Genomic DNA, 14,685 nt, shown 5'->3' with positions numbered 1-14,685 from the left:
ATAATTGATCCAAATCACTATAATTTTGTAAAAACTGCCAAAAATGTAAAATAATTTTATTAATTTTATAGCTACACACATTATATGTGGATACTAAAAAAATTCTGTTATCAGAATCAACTATTCTATTTTTACAAAAATAACCACTATTTACACTTTTGTACTTTATTTCTTCATTATTTTGTTCATCAAATCTAATTTTAGTTATCCGTTTTATATCAGCATCAAGCAATTTGCTGTCATAATTTCTTCTAACAAACATCTCTTTTGTGTTCTGTATTTCTTTCAAGAATATTTCATCTTCATTACATAAACGAGAGATTCTAAGTAACTCTCTCCATATGGTAAGGCTTGAATTGTCTGTGCAGGATGACAACTAGATGCTTTAACAAAATCATGCGGTGTACCAAATTTTCTATGTACACTGGTGACCACCAATTTGCCATTAATTCCCTGTAATTGATGTCCAAAAAATTCACCTTATTTCCATATGATAGTCCATCAAATGAAATGTTGAACCTATTATGTTGAATGCTAGTTATAAAACTATGCATTTCTTCCAGACCATCTTCACACAAGAAAATTAAATCATCAATGTATCTATAATACAGTTTGACATATTTCTTTACAAATGGGTTATTATTAATACATTCTTTTTCAACTAGCCCCATAAAAATGTTTGCATACATGGGTGCAAACGGGGCCCCCATAGCTGTACCCTGTAGTTGATGAAAAATCATGTTGTCAAAACAAAAATAATTGTTTTCCAAACAAAATTGAACTAAATCAAGTATATAGTGTGTAAATGGCTGGTCACCCATACTCGCAAGCAATGCTTCCAACCCATATTTATGTTGAATACTTGTGTATAAACTCTTAACATCTAGTGTTAGCCAATACATTTTCCTATTCCACATTATATTTTTGATTTTACTTAAAAAAAATCCACAGAATCTCTTATATATATGAAGGAAGACTAACTGCCCGTTTTAATAGTACCCCATGTAATATTACCCCAAGATTGTGTAAAAAATAGTGTCTAGCTGACACTATAGGTCTACCAGGCGGTTTCCTGAAATTTTTGTGGATTTTAGGTAGGCAATAGAAAAATGCTGGACCAGTACCAGATAATGTTAACTTTTTTTGAACATCACATTCAGTCCAGTAACCCAGACGTAAGCCTTTATGAATCAAAGATGTATACTGTTCTTTAGCTTGTGTAACCACTTTTTCATCAACCACAGAATACACAGTTTTATCCATCAATAATTGCAAACACATATCTAAATAATCCGTATAATGCATAATAACTATTTTGCTGCCTTTATCAGATGGCTTAATGACTAAATCATTTTGCTTAGAAAATTGCATTCATTCTAACCATTCATGTTTGGTAAGATTATATTCTACTTGTTTTTTTATCAAAATTCTTAATTAAACATTCTATATCAAAATCAACCATTGCTTGAAATTTTTTTATGCCATCATGTTGAAAAGGAGGTATGAAACTACTTTCAATGTTAACACCTGAAGAATCTATTGGATAATATGCATTCAATTCACTGGTACAAGACACACAAGAGTCACATGATTCAATACTACAGTCATCTACACTTAAATTATGTTGAATTGCATTATTATAACTATCATCTTTACTATGATTTACACCTAAGCCATTGAAGAAATACCATAAATGTAACTTCCTAAAAAACTTTAACTCTATTTTACATATATGCAATTTCGGCAAAACAGTAGGAACAAATTTGAGGCCACAGTTTAAAACCGAAATAATACTGTCAGAAAGATGACATCCTGACAAATTTACGACCATATTATTAAACAACTGTGTTTCAGTACCATTTAGTCCGTTTATATTCTCTCCCTTGTCGTAACGCACCTCCTCTCTGGTAGTCTTGTTCTCCAAAGACTCTCTTCCGCTGTGGATAATCACCTTCGGTCCGAAAATTTTCTGGCAAGAAGCGTTGATTACCAGGCGAGGGTAATTCGGGAAACTCTACAGAGTCCATGACCTGAACCTGTCTGTTTGTATTGAAATTAGGCGTATCAGCGCTGTAATGGCTGGCTCTCCTTGTTCTGTCTCTGTTCGTGGCATTAGAATTGCATGCATTAGAGCGTGAACGTTGATTGGCTTGAAACAAGTAGACACTCCCCTTTTCAAAGTCACGCAAATCTCTCTCTATTTTCCACATTTTTTGTTCAATAATTTTCTTTTCAGAGACATTAACCTTATTTTGAATATCTCTAAAACAGGATTCAAATCTGGCTTTTATCTAACACAGTCGCTAGATTACTGCAGGTCATATTAATGTCTTTTTTAAGATTTAATAACTTAACATTGTCTCTTTCAATTAGAATTTTTAACCATTCTCTCGAGCACTGGTGAGCAGCGCATTCCCATCTGTTCCTGAACACTTTGTCAGTAGGACACATACTATTAAAGGGTTCAGATGGATACTTGATGGCTCTTAAGCCTCTTGGCACAATGTCCAGATCTAAATATCTCTGTAGGCTGTGACAATTATAAAACACTGCTGCTTCTTTGTTTAAGAGATTGATTAATTTAGAGACAATTGTTTTTACCTCTACTGGGAAATCCATGGAGCGTTTACCAATATTAATAAAAGGATTGTTGCTTCTCTTACTTCTTGTTTCAGTCAGGAAACGCTCCCATACTGGAATATCCACACCACCTTTAACAGCAGTTATTCTTTCACCTCTATCAGCTGTTCGGTCTGAGTTAGTATTAAGAAATCCATCCATTGTTCTTTGAGAGGTACCCAAGCTGTTCTCTCTAAATATCCACGGAACATTCAAGGCAGGATCACTGGCCATAAGCTCAAAGAAGAAAACAACAAAATAGAACTGATATCACCAAAGAACAACAAAAGCCAGTAAAATCCAAAGGTTTATTCGATACACTCTAGCGCCTCGGCTACAGTAAGCCTTCAAGGAGTAACACTCAACACACCCAATACATCTTTTATACTCCCAACAGTCCATAAATCAATAAAACAATTAATCAATTAACCAATAAAATTGACTTTACATCACACTTCTCCAACAGCAATCTGTATTAAGACCTTTAGGTAACAAAGTACCATACTTTAAAATAAAAACAGTTTCTTTTTTTAAAAGTAATTTTACAACATTTATATCCAATTCATCAGCAGCCACTTGTTGCAAAATACTAGCTTGCAGTGTATGATATTGTCCATTATGGTATTCACAAAAATGTTTAGCTAAAGGACTCTCTATTTTGCAGTTTCTGATGTCTCTCATGTGTTCAAGCAACCTAACCTTGAACATTCTTTTTGTTTGACCTATATAATACTTATTGCAGCCACATCTTATTGCATAAACTACTCTACTTGTTCTACAATTATATCTGCCATCAGGGACTAAGCTTTTGTTATTAATATTATTAAATACTCTCTGAATATATTGGCAACAATTACAATTGGTGCAAGAAAATGTGCCTAGTTCAGAAAATAATCTAAAGACCATAGAACAGCACAAGAATGACAACCTTGATTTTCAAGCCATGGAAGTGAGAAATTTTTCTTCCACAAGTCTTGATGAGCTGAGAGCTCACACAACCGCAGATAGTTTTACAGAGGCTCAACCACTTTATTAATTAGGGATGGCTGTCAAAGCAATCTATTTTACCTCAAGAAGTGCAACCTTATTTTCCGTACAGTGATGAAATTGTCTCACAAAGATATTATGAAAGGTCTGAAAGTAATTGTTCCAATGTCCTTGCAACCAGCGTACATTGCTATTTTGCATTGTGGTCACCCAGGAACCAAATCTGCCAAAAGGAGAAGAGGGCTAGTATTTTGCCCTTTTATGTCACTAGAAATTGAGAGACCACTTTTATCTTGTTCAGTGTTTAATACTGCAAAGCCACATCAGCAGATGGAACCACTTAGCTTAACCAGATTCTGGAACTACCTTGGTCGAAAGCCACAGACATCTTCGAGTGGGATGGTCAACATTATTTGGTGTTGGCAGACTTACTCTAGTTGGTTTGAGATTGACTTCCTTGCCAACCTAGCATCCAGTACTGTCATTGAGATGGAATGTCAATTAGCTGTTCATGGAAGTCCGCGCAAAGCCATTTCTGACAATGGCACTCAGTTTATAAGTCAACCGTTCAAAAGATTTGCTGAAGAATGGGACTTTACTCGTGTCACAAGTAGTCCAAAGTACCCACAGTCAAATGGTTTGTCAGAATGCACAGTTAAGAGTGCAACGCAGTTGCTTGAGAATTCTGAGCGATATAATAGTGATGGTTTCCTGAATCTGTTGAATCTCGGAAATGTTCCTCGTGATAAAATATCTTGGTTCACCTGCCCAAAGATGTCTTTCGAGACAAACCAGAACTACATTACTAATCAGTAGTCAATTGTTGGTTCCATGTGTCAAAAACAACAGATCAGTGAAAGCTAATCTGTTGAAGCACCTAACCCAGACGTCCTACTATGAGAAAACCAGCAAATTGCTCAGTCCATTACGAGAGGGAGAAGTGGTAAGGATGCAAGTGTCCAAAGTTTGTGAGTGTATTGTTGTTGTGAAGAATATTGGTCCAGAGCCGCAATCATACATTGTGGAATCAGAAGGAGCAACTTTTAGGGAGAATTGGAAGCATTTGATACTGGTGTCAGAGCCTGTACCACATCACATAGCCTGTGAGACTCTCTATCTCAGAGTGAATTGTCTGGTGTTCCAATTCCAGAGGAAGTTCCAGTGGACATTCCTTTTCATGCGATGAATACAGAAGTTCCTGATAAGAGTTGTGCACCGCAGACGGTTCTTGTTGCTAAATTTGGTCCTGTTATATTACGAGATGTGGTCGAATATCTAATCCCTGTAGCAGATATGAAACAGCTTGGACATGAACACTGTGTTATTTCCAGTGTATATAGTAATGCATGCCTGACTATGATATTGTTTTTTCAAAGGGCAATCTTTTTAAGAGGGAGGATATAGATCAATATGTGTGTATACACCTTTAAGAAGCTATCTAAGGGCTTGCACGAGTGTATAAATACTGAGCATGTGCGAGCCTGACTGCCATTTTGTGGTTAGCTGTTTTGAGATGTAAGCATGTATGTATGCAAGCTCTGTTTAACTAGTTCGTTCGTATTTAAAGATGCTACTGTCCATCCGGATTGTGTTTTGTATGTATTAAAGGATCTGAACGAAACCCCAAGCCTTCTTGTTATATGAATTTGAGACTAATGAGCACATTTATTATGACAAATCTGTTCCAGGGAGAGTCAAGGCCCACTCTGCCAGGGCCTTGGCTTCATCCGTAGCTTTTTGGAAAGGGTTGGATTCTAGAAGTATTCTAGAAGTTACTATTTGGTCCTTTTTAGATACTTTTTATAAAGCACTATAAGCTGGGTTCCTTCCCTAGGTCTAGATCAAGTTTTGCTAGGACCATTCTCCATGGGGCTCCTTGACTCTCCTAAATAGTTAGCTATGGTAATCTACCCGTATTGTTAAGGCTAGTGCAAAAGTGATCAATATGAAGAACATAGTGCGGTTGTGTAAGCTGAACTTGCTGTAACAGTAGATGTTCGAATGATCACTGCCGCAATAGCAGCTCCTTCTCCCCATCCCTGTTGTTTTTTGGTGCGTTTTTTTATGCCAAGTTGTAAACATTTATTTTTTTAGTCCTAGCATTGCCCTTTCAGGGCTTCTCCCCTCTCTCTGCTGGCAGGAAAAATTTCTGAAGGTCTTTGTCCCCAAAGTTGTCATTTAGTCTGCTGTTTGCGAGCTGCTTGACGGTTTGGGCACATGGAAGGTGCCCTTCAGCTTTGGAAGCTGGCCGGGTGTTGTATCTTTGGCAGGATAATAACCCATATAGCTAAGGTACTGTAACAGCAGTCATTCAAACATCTACTGTGACTTCAACTTGCACAGCTGTATTTTCCATTACTCCAAATGCTGTTTCTTTTATTAGCATGGTTAGGCATTTTACCTCCTGCTTATTTGAAACCAGTTTCATTTACAATGCAACTTATTAACAACTGAATGATTGCTGAATTAATGTATTGCAGATGTACAAAATCATTGTTTATGCACTTTTTTAGTATTTGTTTACTATGTTTTACCAAAACCTTTGTGTTTTCTGTGCATTAATGAAATGTGGCACAGTGTGCCAACTGGTTTGGGTGGCTAAAACGGTCTGGCGACCAGTTTACTTAGTGGGTTCTCAAACTTATTCATATATTTTATTTACTTCCCATGGTGGCCACAGAGACCATCTTGATTCAGTCTTTTTTACTTTCTGGTGGTCATTTTGGAGCATTCAAACCAAGGAGAATATTGTCTTATTTGTATGTATGTCCGTAAGCAGCTCATACTATGTAGACAAAACAAAACCCCGAAAAAATTTGACCATTATATTCCCTTTTATTGAACAGCACAGAAGTAAAAATAGATTCCAGGTAGTACCTTTCTGGTGACTTTCTAATTTCACCATATTTTGCTACAAGAGGTGTATGTACAGCAGCAGTACCATTGCAGGTGTTGTACTGAACCACCATGGGGGTGAGCTGAGAAATAGAAATGAGAGACTCTCAATGTACAAGTCAGTCGGTGTACTCCTCCCTGTGTATGATCACAGCTTTGAAGAGTAACTGAAAAGATAAGATCACTGATGCGAGTTGCAGAAATGCTGTTTTGCAGGGTAGCTGGGCTCCCTCTCTGCTATAGGATGAGAAACTTTGAGCCCTAGAGAATCTGTTCTTGAGTGCAACCACTGCTGCTTTGTGTTGAAAGGACTCCATTTTGAGATGATTTGGGCACTTTGTGAAGGTGTCTCCAGTGAGCTCCACAGGAAGTGTAGTAGAAATGGTCCACTGGCAGGGGACTCCAAGATACATAGGGGTAATTTTATATTGCTCAACTTGACGGGAAACATCAGGACATCCCACAGGTGAATTGGAGACTTGCTGAGGTTAGGGAAGTGTGATATTCCCTGCTCAGCTTGCTACAACTGCAGCCTTCATTAGGTCATTTGGTTTAGAAAATGAAAGTATGACGGGACCTTATCTTCAAAGAACACATTCTGCTAAAGCTTGTCTGTACGTTTTAAAGCAGATCTGAAGTAGTTAACTTCATTTTATCTGCAACCTGTGGGGTATTTGGATCCGAGCCAGCAACTTATTTTCTAGCATCTGCTCCGAGCTCCTCCCCCTACCCATAATACACCACAATCTCCTATCTTCCCCCAGATCTCGTTTGCCACGCCATAGTGAGCATCGCGGTCTCCTTTGCTCTGAGCTTCAGGGATAAGTACGTTAGTTATTCCTATATTGTGTGTAAGTGGTAGTTAGTCCCCCTCCCCCCTTTTTAGTGTACGCTGTTAGTCAGTTATAGTTTAAAAAAAAAAATTTTTTTCTTTCTGAGTAGTTTGTAGGCCCACATCCCTTCAGTGTGTGCTAGCGTGTTGTGTTCCCTCTTTAGGGAGTGGCGATTAGTTTTTAGACTATGGCTGATCGGCCTAAGTCAGTTTTCAAAAAATGCACAGTGTGTGGCCATAAGCTGTCATGGGCTGATGGTCACACTCTGTGTATAATCTGTTTGGGAGTGCCCCATTTATCCACCCAGTGTACAATTTGTGCAGGCTTCAACCAGAGGGCCCTCGGGGATAGGAGGGCCAGATTGGTTGCCAAGGGTCTTCTCTCTGCCTCCATGCTGAATTCTGCCACGTCCTCCGTCTCTGGTACTCCCGCCCAACCACCCACTCGGACAGGGACTCAAAACTCCTGCTCGTTCTGGTGTTGGGGAAGATAAAGACAAAGAAAAAGCAAAAGAGAGAGAAAACGAAAAGGACAGAGAAAGGTGCAAGGAATACAAAGAGAGGAAGAGGGATAGGCCTCGCAAGAGATCTCTGGATAGGGAACCCTTCCCTACTCCACCATCCAAGACATTGAGGCCAGCTTCTCCAAGGCTCCGCTCACCCCGTTTCTCACTGGAGCCGATGGAATCTTCCGATCCGAGGCCTTCCTCACCCTTCCTGCACAGACCAACCAGATACGAGTCGGTCGCCTCTTCGTGGTAGACTCTGAGCCTATCGGACTTGGACATGGACAGGATGATGCAGAGATTCATTCAGACCCAAATACAGATGGGAGTCTTGCCAGGCCCCTCTCCCTCTGGAGCAGGGAATTCCATGCCTTTTTTCTGCCCCATCTCTTCTTTTCCGAGCCATGTGGCTGCTTTGAGGTTTTTGGATCTGAGATTCTTTGGAGCTGGTAGCTCGGCGCCGACGGTTCCTCCAACCTAGACTCCGGCTGTTACCTTGAGTTCCTCTGACCCAGCTAGGTTGGATCCGAGCAACTCTCGCAGCCGTGGACAGGGAGTCTGACCCGAGGGAATGGATCCATCTTCGGCTCCGACCTTTTCGGATACGAACCGTTCCCTTGGATCTCAGGCTACCCTTTCCTCTGCTCCGATCCCCACTTCGGACCCAGGGAGAGCCTGTTCCTTGCTGGGTGCTAAGGAGGTACGCTCTCCTTCAGCACTCAGTGGTGGAGAGGGTTCTCTCCCAGGGATTGAGACCTCATCCCATCTCCTCTGATTCCACCCAGACTCCAAGATTTGGCGACTACTCCGTTCATCCTGTCTTAGGGACAGCCCATGCCAGAGGAGCCCCAGGTTATTCCCCTTGAGGACCCCCCCCCCGAGGCTCACAAGTCCTCTTCAGAGAGTCCCACTGAAGAGGGCCCCCATAAACGCAAGTGCAAAAGGAGGCACTTGGACTCCTCTGAGTCCCTCACTACGGACATGGATTTAGATGGAGAAGGTTCCCCCAGGTCACTTCCCGGAGACATCATAGAGATCCTCCGCCAGAGGGGATGTTGGTCAGCCCCAAAGCCTTCAATAGATGAGTCAGTGTTCCTGGAATCCTTTGGCATGGGCCAGTCTACTTCCTGGGTGTCCCCGCCAGTGGAACCCTTTGTGGACCTTATCACTACACGGGTATGGAAGGAGCCTGACACTGTAGAGCCCATCCCCAAATGCCCTGACAAGATTCTTTCTCCTCCCACCAACAGACAACCTTGGTTTAAAGGAGACCCCGTTGACGCTATGGTGGTGGCAGCAGCCACCAAGAAGGAACTGGCACAAGAGAGTTCCTCAGTCCACCCTCCGGACACCGAGTCCAGGTCGGTGGATAGGTTTGGGAAGCGCGATTATTCGTCAGCGACCTTTTCCATTCATGCGCTGAATTGTTTGGCACGTGATATGGCTGCAGCGAGACCTTGTCTTGGAATTCGCTGAGTCTCCCCCAGAGTCTTTATCTCAGCAGGACAAACAACTGTTCTCTGCGGAAATGTCGACTCTGAGGTCTGTATCAAACACGTCCATGCGTCTCCTTTCCCACCCCATGGAAGGAGCAGCTAGGGCTGCTGGGATGAGCGTAGCCATGAGGCGTCACGCCTGGCTCAGATTGCGTCAGTTTGCAGACCCTTTCAAGGCGTTATTTAATAATGCTCCCTACGATGGTTCCTCCCTTTACGGGAAGACAGTACATGACACACTCTTGGCCAGAGCGAAAAAGACGGGAAGACTTTGTCTGCCCGCGGGATCTGCTTCTCTAACCCTCAGCGGTCCTTCTCTAGGAACCAAAGAGGGCAAAAGAAGATGTGGTTCCGAAAAATCTCAGATTTCCCGGGAGTTTCAGGACAAGTCTTCCCCCAGAGGCAGAGGGCGACAGGATCGACGCTGACCCAGAGGTAGAGGGGGGTCCCAGGAATTTCGGGTCTAGGGAACCTTTTTCTGACAGGCCCACTCAGCAGCCCTGAGGGCTTGCCCTACTGTCCTACTCTGGAGGTAGTCGGGGGGAGATTGTCATTGCACCCAGCGGCATGGGAGTCCATAACTGCAGATCGTTGGGTGCTACAAATAATATCCAGAGGCTACACTATCCCATTTGTTGCCCTGCCAAGTGCTACAAGACGCCTCCCGGATGTCCCACCCACTCACAGGGAGGCCGCAGCTCTAGAGGTTTCAGAGCTGCTTCACAAACGAGCCATCGAACCGGTCCCCCTCAACCAGTCCGGATTAGGCGTTTACTCCAGATTCTTTTTAATGCCAAAAAAGACAGGGGACCTCAGGCCCATTTTGGATCCGTCAACCTTGAACCTGTCTGTCGCCAAACAAAAGTTCCAGATGGTCACCCTACAGTCCATTCTACCTCATCTCCGAGAGTGTGACTGGATGTACTCGTTAGACCTCCAGGATGTTTACTACCATATCAAGGTCCACAGAAGCTCCAGGGGGTTTCTTCGCTTCCGGCTGGGAGCCAGTCACTTCCAGTTTAGAGCTCTACCCTTTGGTCACACCACAGCCTCCAGGGTGTTCACCAGGGTAATGGCAGTAGTCGCAGCTCACCTGAGATAAAAGTAGGGAAGCCCCTGCCTACTCCAAGATAGAGTGATAAGAGACTCATTAAAGTGAACTTCTCTTGATCTTACAGAAGCAAGAGCCTTTGCAAAAAGGCCATCACCTGGAATCACCTCCCAGTAGACATCAGGAGCTAGACAATTATAAAGTGCTTCATAGCCAGACTGATAGAGCACCTACCAGTCAATGCGTATGCATGCGAGTACTTTGGAGATTTTCTGCCGTCTCTTCTTTTCAGGCAACAGGACTTCTGGATTTTTGACCATCTGACCTCAAGTTGGATAGCTGCTATAAATATCTATAGATTCTTGCTACTTTCAGTTTTGGAACTCTTATTATAATACCACGAAAGAAGGACTCCGCTACACTACACGTCTGGATAAATATTTAATCCACTTTGAGGTAAAACAAAACACAGATAATTTTCTCTAGCGCCTCGGCAAAACTTGCCTTTACAGAGTAAAAATTCAACAGTGACTAATAGCTCACCTTAAATACATTTCATAAGACACTCCCCTGCCAACACTTAAGTAATTACTATTAGTTAATTACAGATTAAATTAAAGAAACAAGTTACAAATATTTAAAAAACATATTTAAAAAGACATATATATGCATATCTAATAACTTATACCAAACTTTTCCACGAACAGTCATGATTCAGTCCATTTGGACTTAATGTATTAAATTTTAGTATAAGACATAATTCCTTTCTCCTTAATATTTGTTTTATGTGTTGTTCACTACAATATAATTCATTATTAACATTATCTAATACTGTGACTTTTAAATTATCAGGTTTACCATTATGATATTTATGGAAGTGTATGGCTAAAGGACTACTTTCCTTCTGATTTTTTATATCTCTAACATGTTCTTTTATCCTACAGTACAAGGTTCTTTTAGTTTCTCTAATATAAAACTTGCCACAAGGACATTCTATACCGTAAATAACCTGTACTGACTTACAATTAAAGGTTCCCTTAGTTTTAAAGACAGTTCCATTAATGATTTTAAACTGTGGAACTATATACCTACAAATAGTACACTTCCCACATTTTCTTGTACCCTGATATTTCACTTGTTTATACATTGACATCTTAGGTGTCTTAAAACAACTATGAACTATAAAATCCTGAACATTTCTTCCCCTATTATAGGAAAAACTAATTCCATTTTTTAAAAATTCAACTTCTTTTTTAAGTAAATTCCAACTAAACAATACCTGTCGCTTAACATGTTCAGACAATAAAGAAAATGTTGAAACAAAATATACAATATCTTTTATTTCTTTATTATTACCACTATAACTAACACTATTATTATTACTTTTATTTTTAACTCTTCTCAAACTATATTTTAAATCACTCTCAGAATACCCTCTATTTTTAAACTTATTATAACTTAATAGGTATTCTTTCTCCTTAATATTAGGGTTACTACATAGTCGCTTCACTCTATTAAACTCAGTATAGGGAATAGACTTTATAACATGTGGTGGATGATAACTTGTCCCATACAACACTGAGCCAGAACCCTGAAACTTCCTATGTAATTGATATTCTGTCAATACATTGTTATGTCCTTTTAGGGTAATATCTAAATACTGTACTGTATTGCCCATTTGTAGTCCATCAAATTTTATATTCATGCTATTTTTCTGTATTTCTTCCAAAAACTGCTGAACATTTTCTTGACCACCCTTACATATAAACAACAAATCATCAATATAACGGAAATATCTATAAACATATTTATTATAAAATGAGTTAGTATATATATATTTCTTCTCAAATATCCCCATAAAAATATTTGCATAACTGGGGGCAAAGGCAGCCCCCATTGCTGTACCTTGCTTTTGCCTATAAATATCTCCGTTAAATTCAAATATGTTATTATTTAAACACATGTGTAACAATTCTAATATATACTTCGTGACCACAGTATCACCTATACATTGCTTAATTGCAAACAATCCATCCTCATGTTTTATACTTGTGTATAGGCTCACTACATCTATCACCACAAAATACATATTTTCTTCCCATATTGTAGTTTTAATACAGTCAATAAGAGAAAATACATCCTTAATATATGATGGTAATCTATATACATATGGTACTAAATAAGTATGTAAAAAAATAGAAACATTGTGTAAGAAACTACTGGTAGCTGAAACTATGGGACGTCCAGGTGGGGGAAACTCTTTATGTAGTTTGGGTAAACAATAAAAACATGGCATTCTAGGATTATTTAAATTGAATTTTTCTTTCACATCTTTATAGGAAAAATATCTTAACCTATACCCTTTATCTATAATATATTCATATTTTCTTTGTGCATCTAAATATTCAGATATTTTGATCTTCTCATATACCTCATTTTTCTTTAAGTGCACATAACACATGTCCAAATATTGGATAACATTCAATACTACTAATTTTCCCCCTTTATCCGAGGGTTTGAATACCATGTTCTCATTTTGTCCTAAATTTACCAAACTAAAATAATGAAAATCGGCCTCTAAATTATGTATCAACGATTTATATAAATATTTAATACTATCGTTTCGATATGGAGGTGTAAAAACTTTTAACTGTGACTTTACTCGTATCCAATTCATTACATTCCATACTATTTAATTCTGAATCACAAGAAAAAAACTCATCTTCTGTATCAGTTATATTTGAATCTATAAATTCATTACCCACATTTTCAATATTTATACTTTTATCATCTTTAAAGAAATCCATAAGATGTAATTTTCGTGTAAAATTATAAACATCGGCTTTTAGCATATGGATTCTGGGTAAAACAGTTGGAATAAAATTTAACCCTTTATTTAATACATTTATATCATTCTGCGATAATTCAATCCCTGACAAGTTAACTACATACTCACAGTTCAATTGATGTCCCATTGTAGTATTGGAATCAATACCATTCTCTTTCATGTGTTTAGTTGGATTTAGGTATGTACTGTTTTTTAAATGTTATCATTCTTAGCTACTGCATACTTCATGCTCCACTCTGTGCTGTGCACTTTTTGACAATCTTTACACTGTGATTTACTTTTGCTTACAATCTCTTGTTCACCTAAATTGTTTTAGATGTGAATTATATTACATTGTTGTAATCTTCCAACATTATCATTGTTATATGAGTTTGGGTCATGGCTGAAAAGGGTAGTTGTCGTCCCTATTTACACGATGAATAAATAAGTAAAGTTTTAATTTGTTTGTTTGACATTTTAGAAATGGGAAAAATCCGACTGGGCAGAGATTACCCATTTTCAGCTGAGGCCTGGGGCGAAAAGCTCCATAAATAATAAAAAAAAAAAAAACAACATGAAGAATTACATATGAGAATAAATTGGCATTACGAAGATGTACATAAATTGGTACAGTATTTACATCAAAGTAATGCATTCAAAAATGTAATTTTTTTTGTAGGTGGAAGATGCTAGATGGAATAATTGAAGAATTAAGGCAGTAGCTGAGAGGAAAGGGTATGTAGTAGTTGAGAGGAAGGGGTATAAATGTAGGGTGTAAGAGTGGTTGAGGTATAGTAGACGATGGCTAGGCAGAAGAACACAAGCAAATCAAGGATTTGGACAGATGTTCCTTGAGGAGGGTCTAGAAGATTTGGTAATAAGGATCTTGACTGATACTGACATGCTGTACCACTCTTACTCCAGTGTCTTATTTTTGCATTGGAACTAATCTCATTGTGTGGTCTAATTCACTGGCAGATATTTGGCCTGTTCTTTACAGTTCAGAAGTACTGTTCACTTAACTTTCAAGAAAAAAATGGCTTGCTAAAATTTTAAATCTTTGATGTGAGTAAAGGAATTATCAAGGTTACATTGATCATGTTGATGTAGTAGCTCTTCTAGAATTTTAAAGCATAACTAAGTTATCTGTGTACAGTACTTTTATAAATTTGTCTAGCTTCAGCAGCAGTAATTCAACAGATTAATCAAAATTTGCAGATACAACTAGGCATAGTATCAGAAATGTAGTTTTAAAAATGTTTTGAAGTGTTTATTTTGTTAGATTAAAAATTATTACAGAGAAATGAGTCCCTGTATACACAATAATTCAGTTCCTTGTAGACTTAATCCTTGTTGTTTTTCTTTGCAGTTGGTCTGGATGCTGCTGGTAAGACGACCATTTTGTATAAACTCAAATTAGGAGAAATTGTTACAACTATCCCAACTATTGGTAAGCAATTTGTATTTTTTAA

General features: G+C 38.9%; 1 protein-coding gene across 1 annotated transcript in view; it reads left to right on the top strand.

Annotated features, from left to right (window-relative positions):
* The window catches only part of LOC122807765 (ADP-ribosylation factor 4), a 308,752-nt gene that overhangs the window by 101,193 nt on the left and 192,874 nt on the right, over positions 1-14,685 (top strand). Inside the window, exon 2 of the mRNA XM_044078773.1 lies at positions 14,583-14,663. Within this exon, the coding sequence (XP_043934708.1) occupies positions 14,583-14,663 (81 nt within the window). The remainder of the gene's footprint in view (positions 1-14,582; positions 14,664-14,685) is intronic.

This window comes from Protopterus annectens, chromosome 7.part1 (assembly GCF_019279795.1).
Source record: "Protopterus annectens isolate FY-2018-M chromosome 7.part1, PAN1.0, whole genome shotgun sequence".
Classification (NCBI taxonomy): domain Eukaryota; kingdom Metazoa; phylum Chordata; order Ceratodontiformes; family Protopteridae; genus Protopterus; species Protopterus annectens.
Note: the sequence above shows the minus strand (reverse complement) of the source record. Positions and strands in the feature narration are given on the sequence as shown.